At 37.3% G+C, this 23,247-nt stretch overlaps 1 protein-coding gene across 6 annotated transcripts in view; it reads right to left on the bottom strand.

Moving 5' to 3' along the window:
• Positions 1 to 23,247, bottom strand: part of AGL (amylo-alpha-1, 6-glucosidase, 4-alpha-glucanotransferase) — a 38,239-nt gene that overhangs the window by 14,533 nt on the left and 459 nt on the right. For 4 of the 6 annotated variants that reach the window (XR_010373502.1, XM_064455565.1, XM_064455566.1 and 1 more), the window contains exons 2-23: positions 22,866 to 23,003; positions 20,126 to 20,336; positions 19,042 to 19,208; positions 18,402 to 18,605; positions 13,884 to 14,065; positions 13,543 to 13,654; positions 13,122 to 13,242; positions 12,837 to 12,939; positions 12,649 to 12,746; positions 11,930 to 12,069; positions 9,298 to 9,485; positions 7,624 to 7,747; positions 6,883 to 7,046; positions 6,250 to 6,351; positions 5,860 to 6,012; positions 5,629 to 5,779; positions 4,372 to 4,496; positions 4,160 to 4,272; positions 3,900 to 4,034; positions 3,262 to 3,392; positions 2,644 to 2,780; positions 1,050 to 1,183 (exon numbers count right to left, since the gene is read on the bottom strand). Coding sequence is in view for 5 of the 6 variants with exons in the window: in XM_064455565.1 (XP_064311635.1) it covers positions 1,050 to 1,183; positions 2,644 to 2,780; positions 3,262 to 3,392; positions 3,900 to 4,034; positions 4,160 to 4,272; positions 4,372 to 4,496; positions 5,629 to 5,779; positions 5,860 to 6,012; positions 6,250 to 6,351; positions 6,883 to 7,046; positions 7,624 to 7,747; positions 9,298 to 9,485; positions 11,930 to 12,069; positions 12,649 to 12,746; positions 12,837 to 12,939; positions 13,122 to 13,242; positions 13,543 to 13,654; positions 13,884 to 14,065; positions 18,402 to 18,605; positions 19,042 to 19,208; positions 20,126 to 20,336; positions 22,866 to 22,947 (3,077 nt within the window). In the remaining variant the exon portion in view is untranslated. Of the gene's footprint in view, positions 1 to 1,049; positions 1,184 to 2,643; positions 2,781 to 3,261; positions 3,393 to 3,899; positions 4,035 to 4,159; positions 4,273 to 4,371; positions 4,497 to 5,628; positions 5,780 to 5,859; positions 6,013 to 6,249; positions 6,352 to 6,882; positions 7,047 to 7,623; positions 7,748 to 8,109; positions 8,234 to 9,297; positions 9,486 to 11,929; positions 12,070 to 12,648; positions 12,747 to 12,836; positions 12,940 to 13,121; positions 13,243 to 13,542; positions 13,655 to 13,883; positions 14,066 to 18,401; positions 18,606 to 19,041; positions 19,209 to 20,125; positions 20,337 to 22,865; positions 23,004 to 23,102; positions 23,245 to 23,247 lie in introns of those variants that run through there. The other 2 variants (XM_064455568.1, XM_064455569.1) reach the window with 2 other exon arrangements.

The following is a 23,247-nucleotide window of genomic DNA, read 5'->3' as shown; positions in this document are numbered from 1 at the left end:
ACAATTATTATTATGCATAATATAATGAACTGACAATGAGTTAATATTAGTATTTTGCATTAACTAATTTTGTGCATAAGCTTTAATTTGTAAATCACTTTTTTCCCCAAAAGGGGTACACCCAATGTTAGCCTTAAATTTTAATTTAGTAATGCCAACAGGAGCGTTTACGTCAAATACTTCTAGAGAAAAGGGTTAAAAAAAGGGAACTGGTTTGGTTTACTTGATTCCTACATACAGATTTAAGACCCCAAAATATGATAAAAGATATTTCACTATGAACAAAAGTTTGCCAAACCTAGCATTTTTAAAGGTTGCCACATATTTATACATATTCATATATATAAGGTAAATTAATAATCAGTTAACACGTTGTCTAAAACAATGCAACCCGTACTCCTGACTAGTTCATCACGAAGCACTTCTTCACAAAATATACTACTTTCCACACGATATCACAGCCGTACCCAGTTCTATACCCGTTTTAACATCTGTATTTTTACAAAATAATACTGACTTGTTTAGAATGTTCATAGCTAGAATAAAGCCTCCATTAAAATCCATCTCTCCCTTTTCCAAGAAACAAAGAAGCAGCAGACACTGAGGATTAAACAGTTATTTCAAGAACTAAGCAAAGTGCTCAGATAAGGAAGGATATTTAGCTGTGTTAGAGAAGAAATGTTGGACAAAGCATCAGCATCAAGTACAATCTGATATTTTCTTTTTTCCCTGAACTTCAAAGAATCATTGTGGTTGTACTAAAATTAGAGCAAAAAAAGTTTCTGAAGCCTGGCAAAGAAATGCTGTCTTAAGGCTCCTCTTCCTACTCCACAATGCCACTAGTAGGTATAAATTCAAACCATTCATAGGCATCTGAACTCTCATCCTTCCAAACCACAGTTAGATGATGGACTTGATATTCACTACCAATTTTACCCTTTTAAATCGAATGAGTATGAAAATATTCAAATTACATTCTCCAGCAGATAAAACTTAAAAAGGTCCAAATATATACAGACACCTCTATCGCTCTGATACGCCAAGCATACCTAGACATCTGATGCCATCCCACATCCAGAAGCGTCGTGTATGCACCCACTAATATGGCATCAAAGTAACATGGGATGAGGTAACGTGGAATTCTCTTTAGGTAGACAAACATGGCCTTCAACCATTTACCAACCTATTAATATACAATATAATTAGAACTTGATAACACTAGGGTTCAAAAAACCAGTGCTTTCAGGATCCATGCAGCTAAAGTATTTGTCACGGGTTTTGTACATGTATTACACCCAAGTTATGTCTGACCACCACAACGATGAGGTTATCTTCAGTTATTAATAACACCACTAGCGTGCAACCATTTGTGTCTAAGAAGTTGTCTGTGCTAGATATTAGTGGTAGAACTGCTGTACCCTTCTGCTCCAATATTTGAGCCAAGAGAGATGAACTCTAAGAAAAGAACTAGGAAAAAAATCTGTACTATATCTGTACTATGACACAAACGGGCAACAACATCAACTATGGAAAGAGATTATATTTTGCTAGGTTTGTAGGAAAAAACCAAAGATTGTCACAAAGAATTTATTCAAACTGAGTAGCAAAGGAAAGCTGCAACTTTCAAAATGCATCGCTACAACACAAGTGTGGGGAGGAGGTTTCTCATTGCTCAAGTACTGAGGAGATGAAGCTTGAGATCTGGAATAGAAAAATTATTAGAAGGCTAAATTATGTACGGCCACTAGTGAAAATGACTGCAGATCTGGGTCTAGGACTCAGGATTCTGGAGCTTCACCATCCTTGTGTCACTGTAAATGTTTGAAACCTGGGAAGTGTTTCTTTTCTTTCCTTCTAGTACTGTTTAGGAACATTATGACAACATACTAGGAAGTCACTAAAGATTTAAACCTTGCAGATGATGAAAGTACGTGTCAACACATTACATGATGACACTATACTTTTAACCTGGAAATTATGAAAGGAAGGTTACTTATGTAAACAGTGAAATTGTTCAGTTTCATGTGACTTCAGTAAGGCTATACGTACTTTGTATTTTCTGCAAAACAGAATGAGGTGTTACAAATTAAGAACTCAAAAAGCACACAGAAATAAATAAGCAGTCTGTGAAGAACAGTAAATCTGGCAAGTATCAAACTAGCTTCCCTTCTGCAAAAGCCCCGTCTCTGAGGTCAGATTCAGCATTCCCTTCAGGACAACATCAGATTGCTTTATCCATTCTTCTGCTTTATACCACTACACTCGACTTCAGGAACAAAATGAATTAAGAATGCTAAAGCCTTTACTATTATATTCAGTACGTAAGTTACCCAAATCAGGTCTTCACCTTGTGAAATGAATAAAGCAGTTGCTGTGCAGGAAAATAAGATACGGCAAAGAAAGAAAAGGACTGTATTGTAACGCAGCTATACAGGTAACTTGAACCTCAGTAATTCCCATCTTCTCAGAGATTGAATATGCAATCTTACCATAACTGTATGATAACCTTGTACGCCTCAATAGTATTTAGGCCCTCTTTTGAAGTCATAGAGAAGACTGAATTTAAAAATACACCAGTAATTGAAAAGGAAACAAACTAGTAACTTAAAACCCCCAAATCACCAAATAAGCATTTTTACTCACTTCTGCACAGGCTCCTGCACGTGAAATCAGACGATTACTGACATAATCAATCATCCAGTCTCCGGATCTCAAATTATCACAAAATGGATGACCCAAATCATTCTTTGGTCTAATGTCTGCCATCACTGACATTAACCCTGAAGATACAAACCCAACTCAGTATTAAAAGACACACCATTATCACAACCAGCAATTACAATTCAGGAGGAAAATAGTACATAGCAACCAATGCTTTAATTGGATTTAACTCATGTATCATACATCTGATAAACGACTGACACTCCCCAGTAATCTAGTAATGCCTAGGGTTTAATTAATGTGACTTTTCACTGGAGGTAGACCTATTTTCTTTTTATTTTAAAAGCAAGGGCATTGGTGTTAAAACACATACCGACATTTAATTCTGCAGCCCATAGTATCGAGAGAGAGGCATGTTGTTTTAGGATGTCATTTCCTGCGTACAGCACTGATTAGTAGCATGACCAAGCAGGAAAAACCTTACTGGTTTTTATCCACACAATGGCACTAGCCGTAAAATAGCATTAAGGTATGACCTAGATTGAGCAGCTCTATTTCACTTTTTTACCTTCACAGAAAAAAGAATGCTGAAACTATTACCTTGGAGGCCTGCATATTTCAGCGGTGACCAGTTTGGTATATTGTAACAACCTCCACCGTCTTCTTGTTCTTCTGCCTCACACCTGTACAGTACTTGATTTAGGTCAGCCAAAGTTAGTTTAGATGCAATACTGAAAAAAACAGTGGAGAGAAAAAAATTTCCAGACCCAAAAGCAACATTAGTAGGGAGATGGAGAAAGGATTTCACACATACTAGTTCCAGACTTACATTAAAATAATTAAACATACAAAACTCTCTCACCACTCAATCTTAGAAATTAAGAGCCTGATTTTTCAGATGTCCTGGTCCGTTGTTTTGGTATTTATTTAGAAACACGGCATTAAGCACAAACCCCGAACAATCATACCCCAGCACTGACAAGCACTCCATGTTAGTAAGTCTACTTTAAGCAGCAGTTACACAGAACGTGAGCAAAAGAGCCTGGGAAGTTTTTAAGTTCTAACCCTGCTTAGTATTATACATATAAAAAGAATATCTCAGAGTTTTTATTGTATTCTGACAATCCAAATATATCCATAGTAACAAAAAACCTCCCAGACCCTCGCTTTAAACGAACTGGTTTTTGCTCCCATTGTAGCTCTCTTGGTTCTACTTCAGAAACTTAAAGAATACTCACGAAGAAAATAACGTTTTTAATATAGGTGCTGAATGATCATCAGGAAGACTTCCAGACTTAAAATGGGGGCTGAACTGGATCAAATGATTGCGGAGTACACCAACAGCCTCTTGTGCCTTTGGGTCAAGACTAACTCTGTAAATATGAATGCATAACTTGTCAAAATGCAGCACTTGGGAATAGTTATTTTAAGTTTCAAAACAAAGAATCCTATCATGTATTTTAACCAACACAGCCACTTGGCAATCATAACAACGTACCTGAACACTATTACGCTTCCTGGTGTTAATTTTTCAAATTCTATTTCTTGAACAAATTCATTTGGCCCTTTTACGGCAGTTCCAGCTTGCTTTATAATTTTACTGTCTTTAATCTTAGAAAAGAAGACACATTTGCAACTGAAATTTAATGTCTTTTTTTTCTAATACAAAATATCACAAATTACAAAACATGAGTGAGGGAGGCTAATTACCTGGATATGCTCTCTGAGTTCCATTGTGAAATTAGGCAATCCATTTATAAAACGTTCATCTTTTTTGTAAGGACTAGAGTTTCTCTCAATAGTCCTAGCCTCAAGTACTACTTCTTCAATTTTTCCTACAAAAAGTTAAATCATGTACCTGTTAAGATACTTTAAAAAGTGATTCTCTTGAAAACGTGACACAAAACCTAAAACTAAAAACCTAAATATTCAAAACTACAAGTCGCAGTTGTACAACTAAAGAACAACCAAATGTGACAAAACATATCGGAAGTGTTTTAAAATATCTTATAAACATTCATTACATGTTCATTGGCTGTATTGTATTTAAAACTGCAAATCTGTTATTTTATAATAAATTAACCATAAAAATCAGTCAACAATTAGTGAATTACAACCTGTCTTTACTGATCACCAGCTCTGTTAGTTACCTTATTATCTTTCAGGAGACTGTATTAGATTGGTTTAGACTGTATTAGATGGTTCATCTTAAAAGTGTAACAACTTACATTAGAATATTTTAATATTAATGTTCTCTATCCTTTCAGTAATCTACAAACTGAAGTATATGAGTTTTGCAGCCACTTGTGTCTTAACATATAATGTGACAGACTTAAAAACAGGCACGCACATACACTCAAAGGATTGAGTATACTTAAAAAGCCAGTTTGGAAAGCTGCTCTTCAGAAATATGGCCAGGTAAGGTGTAGAAGTCGTTATACTTTGCTACTATTAATTATAGTAAATGCTTTGTATATTTAATTCATATTATGTATTTATTACCTATATATTATCTTTATATTAACTTATGCATTAAGATGTTCTTATTAACATCTATTTTAAAACCATTGCTGAATAGCAATGACATCAACAAATACGGTAAGATTTTAGCCTTTTCCCCCATATAACACTTAACAAACAGTAATCCCCCCCAACTCTGCACAATTAACCATCTTGCTGTTAACTATTTCTTCCTAGTTCACAAACAAGACAGTAAATAAAACCACACCCTCATGGGGAGCTTACAGCAGGAAGCACACTCAATATACTCTGAAAGCCCTAAGCAAGGTTAAGTTTGGCATTGTTTCTTTAACCACTTCTGGTGCATGCATGTTAGTACATATAAAAAGAGTGATACCTACTGACAAATCTCACATTGATTTCATGTATTTGAAGCTAAGAAGTATGGAATTAGAATACCTTGAATTTTTCGTACACCTGCCATGTCTTGAAAAGAAATCTGATTACCTGGGATACACATTTCAGGTACTTCTTTACTGTAGAAGGAAGTTTTAGGATCCCTGAAAGCAGTTCGACTTACAGCCACCACAGACTGGTGTGTGTTAGGACAGTGTCTTGTCACTGCCACTATATCTTCATCAACTTGATCTACATACACCTAGAAAAGACATACCATTGCAACTGTGCTCACTCAGAACATAAATATGGAGCCATCACAATGCTACCCTCACTTCTTGCCTGATTAAAGCCTTTAGCCCCCAGCTCCTGATGCAGCCTGTTTATGGCCAGCCTTCCTGCTAGAATTCCCGTTTGGAAATTAACTTCACCAGAAGTCAGGTGTGCTGCTGGATTCCATTTTGAATAAAACCTCTCTTCAGATACTACAGAGATCTGTAAAGAAATGAAGATTTAAGCAAATATCAACTACTCCGAAACAAAAAAATCCTCCCAGCTGGAGGTCGACTATATCAACAATTCAAGTTTCATATGAAATTGGACAATCTGAAGTAACGCGAGCTAGTAAACTGCTTGGAATTGCAAATAAAATAAATAAAAATACATGCCCTAGGACAAGAATAAAGTTTACATTTTAAAAATTAACTTCAGAGTTAAACTGTAGACACATACCTGGTGTGGTACTAGTTCATCGTAGCCTTTGGTGCTTCCTGTAGCACAGCATGCCATGGAAACAATCATTGCACTAGGAAGAGCATCATATGCAGATCGGTGCTATGTTAGAAAAATAGGTAATAAATAGTGAAACAAAGGCATAACTCACCCCTCCCAATTCAGCTACAGAAGATATACTCAGTTTAGCAGAGGAACTGCTAATCACATGACCATCATTTTCTCAATCACAACAGAATTATTGAAAGAAGCTACTACAAATGCACCAACTAAAGCAGCTTAAGAGAAACCCTCAGAAATAAGCACTCCCATTCCCAGTTCTCTCATTCTCTTCTGTAAAAGAGGAGCTTCGGAGAACAAGTTAACCAGCAGAGACAGAACCACTTAGAGTAGCTGGAATGAAAGATTCAAAGCAGATCTTTATATACTTTTTCCCTCGAAAGACAAATTCTTGAACATTTGAAGGAGTTGTAAAATTTTATTCTCCGCATGAAAACTTGAAGATCTGAAACACATTCTTCCTAAACATCACTCAGGAAAAACATCCAGATTGCACCAAGTCCTTCCATGGTTCAGAAATATCAATTCAGAAAATACTAAATGTAAACTTTGGGTTTCGGTTTAGGTGCTCACCTGAATTGGACATTCATTATCATGTGTAATATCCATGAACAGTGCATGAGCAATAGCTGGCATCAACGGCCTCAAACGTGGCTGAACAAAAGAGCCGACAGGTTCACCTCCAAAACGATAAACTAACCTTCCCTCTTCATGGCTGTTATAAGCAGTCATTGCCTCTAAAGAGCAAAATAGGTAAGTGTTTGCATAAGAATAACTGCCATGGAGTACAGCATGCACAAAGATGTTAATGCAGCAATTTACAGTTGTTATTTTGGTTGTTCAATCATTTAAAAAAAGAAAAAGGTCACATTAAAACTATATTCTCCAACGTGGATACACAGCCTTGAAGTATTCTATTTAATATATTATAGCAGAGAAAGCTAAGGGGGAAAAAGGGAGGAAAAAAGCAGAGATCTGAAACTGTTTCTCATAGGCTTTAAGAAACTCATGCAACAAAAATCAAACATGATGCAGCACTCGCAGAGCAGAACTGTGCTACTACTTTTTTCTCTTGCTAGAGTGAAAAGAGTAAAATATTCAACCTGTGAACTAACGCAGGATGTCTTCTCTTATGTTACAGCTAGTACTGTATTTTCTGCCGAGTATAAAAAAAGTCACAATACAAAAACTGTGCTTCTGATTACACAGAATATGAAATTAAAAGTGCAAAATCCAGAAGAAACCTTTTACTTGGAAAAAACACGTCATCTATAATCTCTCGTTGGAAAGAGACCACACAGACAGCAAGCCTACCTCTTATTAAGGAGGTAATGCCCAGCCTATTCACAAAGATATTGTCCAGCTCCTCATTTCCTGTGAACAGTTCAGCCACTACATACAAATCGGCTCGCAATTTTCTAGCTGTGTCCAGCATGTACTGCAAAAAGCACAGCCAAAAAAGCCACAGAAAGGGGAAAGGTAGGTACAAAAAAGGACAAGTTTCAAAGCTAGGCAGGGATTGGACAATAGGAAAATGCCATGCAGCAAAGACAAACAGAAAGGCAAAATTAAGGAACAAAAAAAGTTGTTACACAGAAAAGGACACACAAACACAAGCAAAAAAAAGAATTAGCACACAACACAGGAGAAGTTAAACAGAACATGAAGAAGAAGAGGTAATTGCATAAGCGAAGAGCATGAATATGTAAGAAAAATAAAAAAGCATACCATGTTAGTTTCACATTAAAAACTCCAAACCATACATGACAATCCTACGTAATTTTCAGCTGCTTGTTGTACCTCTAATCAGGCTGGTAATTCCCAGGCGGTTGACAAAAACATTGTCAATGTACTCACTGCCCGTGAAGAGTTCAGCTATCACATAAAGATTAGGTCTGACTGATCTGGCTGTTGCTAGCATCTCCTATAGATCATAATACATTTTTAATGCAAGACATCCATCGTCAGCTACGTATATGCAATCATTAACATGATTGTTAACCAAACATAAACGAGTTGTTCATATATACAGTTCATTAAAAAATATTAACAACCAGTAACATTCACAAAAAACCCATGTTTATATTTTACACAGATTATTTATGGACTGAGTAATTCTAGGACATTCTCCGAAGACTTTAAGCTAATTACAACTTTGTTTTTAAACAAAATCTTAACTCAAAATGCAAGAACAAAGGCTGGATAGAAGAGATACTTGTTAAGGTAAGAAATCTGAGCATGACTTCAGTTTAAGCCTTCAAAGTTACCATTCCAAAAATAGCAAAAATAGGTGAAAGAATGGCAGAAGTTTTGAAACGGCTGCATTTAATTTCACGTGGGCAAATCAACTTGTTTTAGAGAGGTCTTCATAGATTTAGGTAAGCTCCGTAACCAAGCTGAGACTAAGTACTAACAAGCTGCAATACTCAAACTAGTGCTAACTTATGAGGTAAGTACAATTTCTGGATGTAGTCAGCTCCGTGGTAAAAAATAAGCATTAACCTTAGCAATACACCTGCCAGACTAAACTTTCTGCAGGTGTTCTTTACCAACTTTTTAAATTCTGGGAAGTGCAACATTTCCTGTTTAACTCAGCAATAGGAAAATAGATATAGGAAAGAAACACCAAGACTTTCAACTAAGTCTTGGAAATGACCACAGCTAAAACTAACATACTGGATACTGGCAGTCAGCACACTAAGTCCATCGCTATGTAAAGAAAAAGTTATTCAGGTCCGTCCTCATTTGCAATATTTCAACCAAAGTGGAAAATTAAAAGATAAAATAGCTACACCAGTCCAGTAACTGCTTAAAGTAGCCGAAACCTTATCTAAACATCACCAGTCAGAAAACCTCGCTTATGATGTGAGGAAGATCCATTCACACCTGAACTCTGCCATGTAGATCCTGCAGATTTTGTGGCAAGAGTGCAGGACTTATTTTGCAGACAGAAGCTGCTTTATAACAAACATGCTTAATTTCGCGTACCTCAGCTACGTGAATTGGCGTTGAGTGACAGTTGTCAAGACGAATACCATGGAAATATTTGGCAGTGATTTCCGTGTATTTCTTCATGTGTGCCCAGAGGTACGGGCAGTCTTCAGGTTTATTACCATAACGCAGTTTCACACTGTCTCCCCAGCAAATAAGCTCTCTTCTCAAGTAAACATTTGAACCTGTAAGGGAAGTAAATTCACCATAGTGTATGTGTGTGTGCATATATATATATGTAGTATAGAGTATGCATCAAAATGAAAACGTTGTGTTTCATTTTCTATTGCTGAAGACTAGGAGGACACAGTGATGAAGAGTAAGAATTCTAACACCAACCATATCAACGCAAAATCTATATAGCGATGATCACTACACTGATGTATAATTCCAGACTACTCCAAGTGCATATTTTATTTTTATAGTGATACTGAAATAATTCTTCAGATTGAAATAAAATTCCTTTTAATTCTTTAAAGTTGTATAAAACCTGTACTTGAGAAAAAAAGAAAAAAAGCAGCAAACAAAGGAACAATATCAGTAGTTCGGTTGTTTAAACTGGCCAAATTCAAAAAAGCATCTCACTGTGTTATCGTAAATTGCCACAGCACAATTTAAAATTGTATCTTCTGTTAACAGCAGACGGCGATGATGTAAGGCAAATTTTTGAAGTATTTAGGCAGGTAGGTCACTTAAATGGACAAAGTCCATAAATAATTTTTGTGTGTACAAAAATATTCACCCTCCATCTAGTCTAGTTTCATATACTATTTTTTGCCTTCTTTTTGATGCAATCGATATAAACAACACCATCTTTAAATCTGAGTTCACCTGTAATGGGCTTACTGCACAGAATATACTGATGGAGTTTTAACTATGACAAAGATTTAAATGATCAGACATATCTAGAAGTGACTTCTCTCCTATAATAACAATATCAACAACATAATTTAGTATCAGTAATATCATTCAGAAGACAAACAAACCAAACCACCAAAACCCCATGCTATTTGCACCATGCAATATCATGGAACTGTCAATCATCAGTCCCCTCATAAGAGAAATACAATTATTTTTGAGCCATCAGTCTTCTGAAGGTCTGTTTGCATTTATCTTATCTAAACCTGATCAAAGCACGCACAGGGTCACCACCAGTACGACACAGCTACTCCACTGCTTTCTGCTGCTCCTGGACCAGCTATACTGATGCCTCACCACAGTTAATTTAGCGGCTGAACCTTGATCAGGAAACTCTCCAGCTGAAAAGTACTCCTGCCTTAGAAAAGAGATTATTTTTCCGCCAGACTAATTTCCTGAGGCTCACATTATGGACACCTAAGAGATCTGGCCCACACAACGAAAGACGCACAAGAAGAGTAAGCTGCTAGTAAGTAAAGAGCAGGGACTGTAAGTCACCGCTACTTCCAAAAAATATTCACTTAAGCACAACCTACCTTTTATCTTCACTAACACCAACAAAGCTACATGGACAGAAAAATTGGCTTTCTTTGGATGTACACCATGATTTTTCTAAGGGCCTTTTACAGAACTTGCAGTTCCTATATTTATCCCCTTAGGCATCATCTTTTCCCACTGTATTCTCAGTCAAAATTATCTGTAGCATAGAACAAAAGGTATAAGAGAAGCATAAAGCACTCAAAAATCTATAGGGGAATTAAGAGAGAAAACTCAGTAATAGCGGTTAGGTATGCTAACTAAAGCCAGTGACTGAAGGAAAAAAATACAACAATCTGCCCAGAAGAAAGGGCAGTTGGCTAAAAGGCAGCTGAACAAAGACACCCTTGAAACATGTATTATCTTCATCCTTGTGAAGGAGAAAAAATAAAGTAAATGAAAAGCAGTGAAAGGGCTGTAGATTATTTTGCAGGAATGAGGTGTTTGCTAACTCCAGATCACTCTGTATCAATCAGATTAGCTTTTAAAGCAGACTCAAACTCGTAGATAGATGTTTTTAATTAGAATTAAACTGGCCTTTGATTCAGTTTACAAAGTGAATGACTACTCTGAAAACAATAGTTGTCCAATAAAAGCAAGGCTGACATCAATGCTGTCCCCGAAGGAGTTAGGTTAGAATACAATATTTTAGTGCATGGTGAATTAGTGCCCTATTTTACCTTTGGAAGTAATCTGCATACTTCTTTTGGATTAATTGGGTCACCTTTTGACTGCCTGACTGCTGCTCACTGGACCTTTCAAGGATTCAGTTTTTGCTCACAAATGCAGTAAAATACTATCCACCTTTTTACTGCATTAGTTTTCTGCCACACTGACATTGTCTTACAGAAATGCCAACAAGCAGTGGCGTTGGAACAAAGTACACAGCAAGCAAAGACAATGACAGAAGTGGGGAGGCAGGATGTCCCCATTTTGGTGGCAGAAAGCCACTAGTTTCCCTCTCAAATCTTGCAAAACTGTACCTCAAATCCCAGTTCTTGCAGTTGATATTTATTCTGAATGGAAAATAAAAGTACTATAAACTGAGTATCTGTCTGCTATTCTGCAGCTTCATTGGAATATATCTGGAAAAAAGATGGATTAAATGAAACCTTTTTTGCTTTGGCTAGAATATCAAAAGGTTTATAAGAGGATTCAAAGTTCTTTTACAAACCTGGTTCTGCAAAGTTTCTAAGAGGATCATCTCCCATAACCCAGCCATTATGAGCCATGAAATAACAAGCTTTATCTGGCTGATGCATCATAGTTTCTTCTTCCTCCATAGTCAGCTCTTTGAACGGATAAGTAAAATACCTACGGAATAGACCAGCAAGTAAAAAAACCAAAGCAACACCATAAGGTAGGCTAAGCTGAAATTGTCTTTGAAATGAAAATACCTGCTATGAACTGGCTTGTAGATAAATCAGATGCAACCCCCTCCCCCAGCTGCTAGCCTATAAATGGTGAGGAGTTTTCTATTTTGTAGCATGTCTTGAAGGAAAAAGGACAGGTGTTGCCACTATCTTGGTGTCAGCTGGTAGCATAAGATTAAAGCCCTAGCCCTTCAGATTCAAGTTTGATGTACTCATGCTACTCATGTAAGGTGTAAACTTTCCTAGTTCCACCCCTCTTCCTCCCACAAGAGCAATTTGCACTATGTAAGGTTTCGATGTGCTCCGAGTATTGTTTCATGTTCTCTGGTCACATTTGTTTATTAAACACTTATCATTGTTCCTTAAATAAAAGGCAGTCAATTCATTTAGTGGCATTTGTCCATGGGAAAGAAAACAAACACTTGTACATAGAAGCGTATACTTTTAATAAACTTTGAACTCACTTTCCCTGGACAGATTCTAATAGTTTCCAAACAAAAACAAACAAACAAACAAATACCTGGTAACTAAAGGGTATTTTCTAGTGACAGGACCCAGCTTAGGACCGTTACCAGCCAGTCGTTCGTAAACCACAGTCCCCACAAGGCAATTGACAGCCTAGAAATAATTAAATGACACATTATTGAAATGCCTACATTTATTTGCAATTTAAAACAATTCAGCATTAAAACACAGTGATTATAAGACCTGCTCTTGGTGGTGATTAGTTTGTCTGTATTTTTCAGCATTCAGTTCCTCAATCCTCTTGCGAAACCAGTTACAACATTCTTCTATTGCAGCTGGTCCATTGCTTACCATGAGGACATTAAAAGCAGAGAACAATTAGAATAATCTATTTTTTAAAAAGGCAATATAAATAACTAAAAGGAATGAAAAATTAAGTTTTCCCCATCTCTGAAAATAACTTCATTTATTTGGTTTTGCAAATCGAATTTCACTTGTGATTTTAACTTATAATTGTTGATACAATACCTGTGTGGTATGAATGTCGCCAGTGCTATATTCATATCTACAGTACAGCCAAACCGTTTATAATCAGGGTCCTGAACTACTTGAAGATGTTGATTTCGATCAGATTTAGTGCTCATTTTGCCTAAGAACAAGACAGAAAAGAGCATTCATAACATAAAAATAGGAATTACATTTAAAAAGACCTACAACTTGTATAATTCTAGCATAGCAAAATATTGGTAGATAAAGGCTTTAAAGGTGTGCAAAGTCTTCAAACACTCTACTACCCCTCAAAGCATTCTTGTACACTTAAATCAGTGCAGTAGATTTCTCACATAGCAAAAAATGGGATTGCTTTCCAGCTTATTGTTAAGTTTACCTCTAAGTTTCCTGAACTATAACTACATAATCCACCTCCTCCAGCAGCATACTCATCCTTTACCTTGAGTTAGAAGGGTTTTAAATTCCTGCACAGCTTTGTTAACATCCACTTGGAAAAACTCCCATAGTTTAATTTTTGGATATATATCTTCCCATATTATTTTACGGATACACTATAAAAATAAAAATAATGTTAGTTAATAATGTTGATGATTAATATAATTAAGAAAAGCTAAGTGCTCATATGAATTGTTCAGAAAAAAAATATTGGGGATTAAAGGGTTATTTCACAAAATATATCTGCAAAGTATATACCACTTTTTGTGCACTTCCACAGCCTTAGAAATAGTACAGGTTTATTCAGCTATTTATGGTGTTCATTAGCTTATCTCGTTCACTTACATTCAGGTGATGATCGTTTTCAATCAAGGCAGGGATCCCTTTAGCAGTGTACTTTCCATCAGCCACCATACAGGTCAAGTGCCACAGAGCTCTATCCAAGACCCAGGCTGGCTTCAGGTGAGGCGAATTTACAAGGTTGTAGCCACATTCTGGATGCATCCTGAGCCAATCACTGTTAGAAGCTTATTCAAGAAAGGGAGGGAGAGGGGAAAAATAAGCGTACAAGGTGAACACTTAGTTGTTTTGTGCAAACATCTCAACACCAAGAAGTCAAGGTGCTATGGCACGTATACTAAGTGCACATTTCGATTAAAGTTTTCCATGCCAATAGAAAAACGTGCCTTACGCAGAGGACTGCCTTACTGACAGCCATTTGTTTTGCAACAAATACAGTTGCAGAGACTGCAGAGAAACTTTTTGTTAGTTTCACAAAAATATGCAATAGTACCACCAATTCTAAAACACTTTAAAAAAAAATCACATTTTTGTTGCAGGAAATACATCATATAATGGACATGAAATGCTCTTTCTGTTTTGAAAGCCAAACATATACCCCAAACCAAGATGTAAGATGGCCCAGGTTGGTTATTTTTTAACATGCTTAACCCTATCAGATGATACACACAGCCAGAGAAGGAGCCTTCACTAGAAAATGGGTGTAATAGTCCAATACAGAGAGTAGTGCACATGCAGCAGCGTGAGTAAGCACATACATAGCAGAAAGAATGTTGATTGTGAAAGTATGACAATGAAGAAAAAATCTTCAAGAGTTAATTTCTTTCCATTTTTGGAACCGTCCTAAACACAGTTTATCTGAAAATAATTTTTTTTTACTCTCTGCAACTGAAAAACTAAATGTAAAAAAAAAAACAAACCAGAGTGCTTAAGAACAAAAAATTATTACTCAGGTTTTACAAGGGTTTACTTTCAAAAATTGTTTTTCATAGAATGTGTCTTCTCAATCCATTGTTTTAGAAAAGCAAAGAAAAATAGAAATAGTACTTCACACAAGGGAAAATATATCACAAATTATTATATTGGAGACATGAAGAAAGAGCCATTAACATGCCCAAAATTATAGCAAAACAATTAAGACCTAAAACCCGACTTTGCTTAGTTCAAAGAAGTTCAAACAGAAATGTCAGAAGGAAAGAAACGAGTCTACTCTCCCAGTTTGCAGTATGAACAGCTCTTCTGAACACCCTCTTACATTACATCTCAAGACCATTATGAACATGGCAAAATTCCATGGTTATAAGGTCAAACCATTTGTGGAAATTAAGATCTTCGTGGCTTAAATGCCACCTAAACTCAAAACACCATACTTATTTTAAGGTTACAAAAGCAATAATAAACTCTGTCTGTTAAAGTCTCTTCTAAGCCAACCAGTTCTCCCCCCTTTTTTAATACATATACTACTGAATAAAATATTCTTCTCCAAAAAGCAAAACTAGCTTACTCGATTCATCTAGCAAGAACCAGAATTTACTATAAAGGATTTTCAAAAGTAAATACAATTAATTCTAAAAAGACAATATGTAATTTAAATCTAAGGTGTTATCATGCAAAAAAACCCAAAACCCAAACAAAAAAAGTCAGAAGGCATTCCACTAATTCTACAGAAAAAATGTTTTCTGATCAGAAGGTAAGCTCCAATGGTTCAGAACATCACACCGAAGTATATCTAATTCTTCAGGAAAAAAAATTTGCCCAAAGCATCACTTGTGATTATATTTGTTACAGCTTGGGAGAAAATACACCTAAGTACAAAAATATGGAAATACTAAGATAAGGAATTACAGCAAATTGTTTCTAAAATTCATTACATTCTTATTTAAGAAAATACTTTCACATTTTACAAAGGACTAATTCATTGTTATACAAATTAAGCACAAACTTAATATTTAGTAGTGATGCCCACTACCCAAGGCTTCTCGTTTGTTTTTTGTCCTCTCCTTTATAAAGCTGAGAAAAGTTGCTGTTTGATGCAATTAGTCAAGTGCTTGGAAGTACAATATACTGAAGTGTTAAACTTGCAATTAGACAACAGTAGCCTCTCCTGGAAGATAAAATATAATTTATTTCAGTTTATTGTATTACTTCATATGATTTATTACAGCCACTGAAAGCTGAGAAAAGAAAAAAAACAACTCTCATTTTTCTATCTCCTGGTGAAAAGTAAATGCCAGCAAACACAGTATTTCTTATTTGAGGGTGTCTGGACACCCTGAAGGAAACGGCAGCCCAAAAAGGGGCACGTCTACCCAGTTACTAGACAGGGTTTGGAGTTTATCTATGATACTCCTGCTGACAGGCCAAAGGTGCATCTATATTTAACATTAGTGCATGCACCTACTTTACTTTTAAAGTCAGGCCATAGATAGTGGCTTTCATCAGAGACTAACCAACCCATTACCATAAAAAACTGATTCCCACCGTTCTCTGCTGTGCCAGCAGTCTGTTATCCATTCCAGTGTAAAAAACAAACACTTTAGCTCCACTGCTTAATATTGAAAGTGAGCTGCCTGACTTGACCACAGGAACAGAGGGGAAGCGCTCCCATTTTCATGCAGCGGTCTCAGCCAGAAGGCAGAAACGACCAACAGATACAACCACTTTAAGCTCAAGGCTCATGAGTTGTTAGAATTACCAGTGTTAGAGGGTTTACTGTGACACGACTTCAGCTTTTAATGCAGACATGCTGCAGAATTAATAACAATGTGCAAGTATCCATGATCTGCTCAGAATAACTGACTCTATATTGTGTGTCTTTTATATTCAAATGGGTATTTGAAACATGTTTTACAATTAAGTCACCCTAATGTGCAGGAATGAACTAATTTAACTACTAGAAATTTCTGTTCAATTAAAATACCAGGAAAAAGTAAAGTTAAATATCCACCCAATCAAGATCCAGACAAAAAGAACCCCAAAAACTATTTGCCTATCTTCTTATTTCAAAAGGACCCAAAACATTGTACATCCACAGGCATACACAACATTATTGCTTACTCAGACATTTTTCAATGTATCTTTCTGCTTATGCTTATGTTAAACTGAGCATTTAACAAAGTGTGGAGACAGCTGTAAATCAAGAGGGTTTGATTATAAGCAAAGGGGGGGGAATCAAGTTTCAAAGTTTGAAAGCAGGCAAGAAAGCCATCGAGTCATTTGCATATTTCTATCTTGTTAGAAGACACTTCTAAGCATCCCTTCACCATACTATAAATGTTTAGTCATCCATCCCATTCCTTTGAACTCTGAATGTAGCCAAGTAACAATGTGACATTTTAATTCCCAAATATATTTTGGAGTCTAATAATTAGTTTAGTCGTAGGCACGTCTGTCCCTAAAAACATCCTCCTTGGTAGCATGCAAATATACACAGTAAAGAGATGACAGGATCTCAGGCACATGTGAAATAGGACTTCTAGCTGGTAAAGGGCAAGAAATTTTTTACCCGAAATTGGGAGAATGTTTAAAAGCCTAATTCCCTCAGACACACAGCCAACAGCTATACTTAGTAACTTTTCAACATAGAGATGGGGCAAACAAGAGGGCCCACGCTGCATTGCAGAGGGACTGAATAGGAATGTTTGGCAGCAGTCAACACCAAAGAACTAAAGCAAATAAAGCCTGAAATTCACAGATATGCATGGTTAGGGTTTTTTTAAGCCTCAAAGGACTGTAACATCAACACACAGAACCATTTGTTGTACACTCTGCTATGAGAATGGTAATTATTGTGGCCTTTAGGATTACAGGGTAAGATGAAAGCTGCATCATAAAACATAATCAAAGTAAACTCATTAGCCAAATAATCAGCAAACTTACAAATGATGAAGTACTATAATTTAAATTTCATCACTTCATCCTGAAGAAAACCATTGTGCCTCTCTGCACAACAGACAACTTTAGCTACAAAACGCAATTAAGGGAAGTAAAGCCTTCAACGCACTGGGGTATCTATGCTTAAAAAACCCCCACCCCAAACACAAAGCTATCTCTTTTTAATTCCTTTACCAACAGACTGAGGTGTAATATTTCCTCCGTTGCTTAATCCTAGCCTCTTGTCCCTGTTCTGTTTTGTCTGCATTTTAGATCCAAATTAGAGCAGTTACTTTTAAGCAGCTACAGGAATAATAGCCCATTTAACAAGAAAGCACCCAGCGTATCTTCAACTCATAACGCAGATTCCATTCATTTATGTGGGAGCTGCACACCGCATATGATAAAAATAAGCATATAAAAATACAGACACACGCACAGTTCATGAATTCTCTTTAAGAAAGGCTCTATTCACTCTTTCAGTAACAAAACAAAATTCTTTTACAACTGTTATGGAGACGTATCAGTTATAATTGTAAAGAGTTGTCCTGGATTTGAGAGATTCAAAGACAGACAACTAAGTTGTGTAAAATGGCTACTAAAAGATGGGTTCAAGGGGGAAAAGTTAAGGGAAATAATGAAATACAATTTTAAAACCAATCTGGTTATTCACACACACAAAAATCATACCAGTGTGATTGTAGACTACATCTGTGATGCAAAGCATGTTCCATTCATTTTTCAGTTTTTCCACAAGAGCTCCTATATCGCTCCAAGTGCACTTTTTACTATGGCTTGAAAAGTCAGGATTTACTTCTAACTGATCAGCCAGAGAATAACACGATCTAGACAGTCCAAGCTTCTGCAGTGGTGTAAAATGAATCATGTTGTAACCTACATAAAAAGAAGCCATTATTAGATAGAGTTAATTGAAAGAAGCACAATAAGTTACAGCTATAACATGTACTTAAAGCTACTGTTTGGAATAAGCAGTGCAAATGAATCTGAATCTTTCCCTTGAAATTCTACATAACAGAAACTTTAAAACAAATAACCCTGTCAGTTCTACAAACTTCCCAGTCGATCCAAAATCAAAACAATAAAGCTGAAGTGGTTTCCCGCATCAGGAAATAGCTGAATTTTTGCACCTCTGCATATATTTTAATCATTTCATTGACTTCATCTGTTACCTAAATTGAATCTAGTGGGACATATTTAGTCTACAAACTGAAGAACAAATGAGCTGTTTACACTGAGAGCCTTCAGCATAACATTGGTTTTTGATCATAAGACAAAAACCTATATCCTTTAATATGTGTACTGGCATTACCTGTTTCTTTTGCAACTTTAAGCCGGTCTTCCCATTCATGAAACGGTCCCAGACACTTAGCGAGGAATGTCTGGAGTGTAACACAATCCAGAGGTAACACATGATTATCGGCTCCAACACGCAAAATAGGATCCACAACTATGTAACCTCCACCACTTTTTTCATTTCTAGGAAAAATTAATTTTCATTGGTATAGTAAACACCCACCAGTCAGTTTCAGAAAGAGAATCCAACAAGCACAGCTATTTCAAAAACCCGGTAGCCCAGTACAGTGGCTGGGGGGAGGTGGGGAACAGGACTGCAGGGCACCTGAAGAACCCAGGAAATGCTGAAGAGCTGTTCATCTCTCAGGCATCATCTCTCTGCTGGACTTGTGCCAGTTGCTTACAAGAATACAATTGGGATACAGAGCTTTAAGCTCTTTGCAGAAGTGAGATACCTTTGTTATTTCCCAAGCCAGAGTACTAGTTGCTCTTTTTAGGACATGGGCAGAAGCAAAGAAAGCATGACTGCCCATCTTTAATACAAAGACCTCCATTTGGAGCACCATCATCACAAAGAGATCTGAGCTAAATGCCCTTTTAAGCCTGAGGGAGTTTAAGCATCCATTTTCCAGAAACTCAGAACACCAGACTACAATCGTTAGGGATACCAGCATTCTCCTCTGCACTTGTCCTGTTGAAATAGAGGAGGAAGTAAAGAATGTGAAGTAAAGTATGCCAGAATCTCTGTGCTGGAAAGAAAGAAAACAACCCTCAGAGTCAATGAAGAAAGTGAAAATTAATCATTCAGACACTTGGAATGCTGATGACTTTGAAACTTGTAAACATGGCTTGCCTTTTCAACGTTTACAGAAAATTCATCAGCTTTGTTCTGTATATTGTCCAGAACATATTTGCATCCAGCTTTGCATCCATCTTTGCACAGCTAGTGTCTTTCATGAGCAGTTTCAGATAGGCCCCGTGTTTGCAATTTGAAAAATGCATGGAAAAAATGTTTTTATTCTTAACAGTGATTTCTTCAGGTTAAAATGTAGACTAAGGGAGCAGACTGCATTTGGCTGTAAGTATAGTATGTCACTTACCCAAGACTGAAATAGTACTGGTATGACCCAGAAATCTGGAGATCCAGCTTGCAGTATTTGTCAGAGTCATCTTCTTTTCCTGTGGGATTGTGCCACGATAGTGTCCTGAACTTGTGGCGATCAAATACTTCTCCAGAAGCTGGATAATTTGTGTACACTGTAACAGGCTTGCCTTGAAGAGTTGGGCCCAGTCGGAACTGTAGTTCAAAACCTCAAGAAAAAAAAAAAAAAAAAAAGATAAAAATTACTTTATCAGGAGTGGATATTTATGTACTGTAATTACAGATCATAATTTGATATTATGATAGGAAGAAAGTGCACAAACAGATATCTGCCAAGAATTTTGGCAGAATGGTCTATTTCTATAGCATCATCTCACCCTACTTTCCTACCATTGTTCTTTGCACACTTTGCTTGCAGTCCTTATCTTATAATGCATTATTTATCTCCTTTCCAATTTGCTACATAAAAAGTCTTAAAACCAAAATACAGCAAAACATCATGATCATCGGACTACATACAATTTTATGCAGCTTTTAGTTTATGTAGTATTTAAGTATTTAGGTTTACCAAGTCTATATATTAAGCTGACCAATGAAAAAATCTCAAAAAAAAAATCAACACATTTTGAAACAGAAAATATTTCAAATCCTTTCATTCTCCATTGAGGGTTCAGTAAACAACACTGAATTCCTTATGTTTTTAGCTATAAAATGATATACCCTTGTGTGTAATCTACAACACACAAACTGTTAAACTTACAGAGAGCTCAACAAATCAAAGGGAGTTTTGTGTATGTGCTGCAGGTCACACACACATAGGAAGAGCAGTATTAAGGCTTAAGATATCCATGATAACGAGGACAAAATTAAGGCAGAATATTAGGACTTAAAACCATACTATAGTCTGTTTAGTTGGATATGAAAAATTCAGTTTAGTCAACAGGTTTCAGAATAGGCTTCCACATGGCAGGTACTAGGGCCACCATCACGCGTGCGGCTACATACAGGGTCCTTTCAAGTGACTGCAACAGGCACAAGTGCTTGCACAATACCTTTTACTACATTACATGCCAGTCATGTAGTTAATGGGAGTAACACACTTACTGGCCCTAGCAGTCTACAAAATTGGGAGTAAAAGGAACCTTAGATTTTGTCAGAGAAGAAACTTATTCACGCATAGATAATTAATTATAAAGTGTAAAAAAAAACTGAACAAAGGCAAGTTCCAGTACCTTATATTGAAAAAAAACCAAACCACTTGCTTACTAAGTGGAATCGTGGGTAATCTAATATCAGAATTCGATGTCTGAATACATTTGAAGTCTCACCAAGCTAACAGCTTCTCTTATTAACATAGTCACCACTACACCAAAACCACCATGTGAAGCTGTGGTTTCAGGACCTGAATGTCTGCCAGGTAAAGTGAAGCTCATTTTTGCCAAAAAGAAAAAAACACCGAAAAAAAACCAAAACAAAAAAACTTACATTAAAAAAACTCACTTTTGCAAGGTTAAGTACACTCTCCCCAGTACTATCCTGACATTTTATTACTAAAATTAGAGCACAGGGATATATGGCATCGATATCTTATTTCCTGTAACAGTTATACTGACATCAGGAATGCTGTGCTCAAATTAGCTATGTCCTAGCAGAGACTGCTACCAGCAGAGGCGCTTTGAATGTCTGATAGCCATGCACTTCTGCGTGGCTCCTGCTAACAGAATTTATGCAATTGGAAGGAGGAGTTAATAACGGAGGTTACGGTCAACTCTGAACTTCTTCACTACTGACATTTTCTCAGATTGCACTTTCAGAAATTTTTGAAATTGAATATAGTTGAAGAGAATTCTTATTCTCAAGAACCAAAATCTGGCTCCTCTACTAAACCACTTTGGTATTAGGTTCCTGGATCAATAACAAAGTAATAAAACCCACAAAATTTCATGAGTAATAAAAATTGTTGCAACATTAAAAATGGTTTCTAAAGACAGTGGCTTTCGTTTTACAGTTTGGATTTGCTGACCCAGCTTAATAGTGGGGTGTTTTTTTGTTTGGTTTGTTTTTTTTGGGGTGTGTTGGATTTCTTTTTTGCAAATAGACTTAAGAACACTTTCAGAGACAAAGTCAGTCAAGTTCTTAGAAGTATGCGGCCAGAATACTAACCTAGCAGAGCTATAAAGAAATCTGACAGGCAAGATAAGATTTAGGAGGAGCTAAAGACCTCCTATACCGAAACATTACCTCAGACTTTGCAAAATGTTAGCATTACTGATATGTTTCAAAATTATAATATTAAAGATGGGGTGTTGTGTAACACGTTGCAGAGAAATACTAGAGAGCATGACTTAGTGAGGCTTTTTTCAGGTCACTGCAGTACAGGTTATAAAAGGAGAGGACCTGTCCTGCAGGGCCTGTCTAAAAAATGCTTTGCACTTTATCCATGAAGACTGACAGCTCCTAGCTGACTTGCTCTTCATTTCTCAAGAGTTTTATAAGCCAGAGCAAACCACAACTGGAGCCCACAGAGCTCTGCGGTGGAAGCAAGAATGTCAGAATTCGTTTCATATTAAAACAAGGAAAAAAGTTTTTAAAAAAATAGAAAAAAGCACAGCGCTGCAGGCTGAGTTCCCTTTCCCTTGCTGCCCGAAGGTGGTGAGCTCCCGGCCCCTTCCCCCTGCCCCGGGGGATCCCCACCGAGGAGGAGGAGGCTGAGGGGCAGCCCGCCGCCCCCGACCCACCTTGCTCCAGCCTGAAAAGGGTCTTGTCCAGCTTCTCCATCTCGCCGAGGTGCAGCAACCGCGTCTCCTTACCGCTCGGCATGGCTGCGGCCGTTCTCCCGCACCAGCAGACTGACTTCGCAGCGGAAGAAGCGAGCCCTGCCGTGAGGGAACACAGACAAAAACCCACAGGTCAGCGGCCACCCGCGGCGGGACGGCGGCCGTCTGGGAGCGCCTCACGCCGCCGGTCTCGCTTACATGTTCCCCAGCCCCGGGGGAAGAGCGGAGCCGCGGCAGGGCGGGGAGGAAGCAGCCGTCAGGAGGCAGCCAGCCGTCCCCCGCCCGCGGGCCGCCGCCGGCAGCACCCCAGCGCGGCTCCCGGCCCGCAGCCAGCGGCGCCGCG

This window comes from Phalacrocorax carbo, chromosome 6 (assembly GCF_963921805.1).
Source record: "Phalacrocorax carbo chromosome 6, bPhaCar2.1, whole genome shotgun sequence".
Classification (NCBI taxonomy): domain Eukaryota; kingdom Metazoa; phylum Chordata; class Aves; order Suliformes; family Phalacrocoracidae; genus Phalacrocorax; species Phalacrocorax carbo.
Note: the sequence above shows the minus strand (reverse complement) of the source record. Positions and strands in the feature narration are given on the sequence as shown.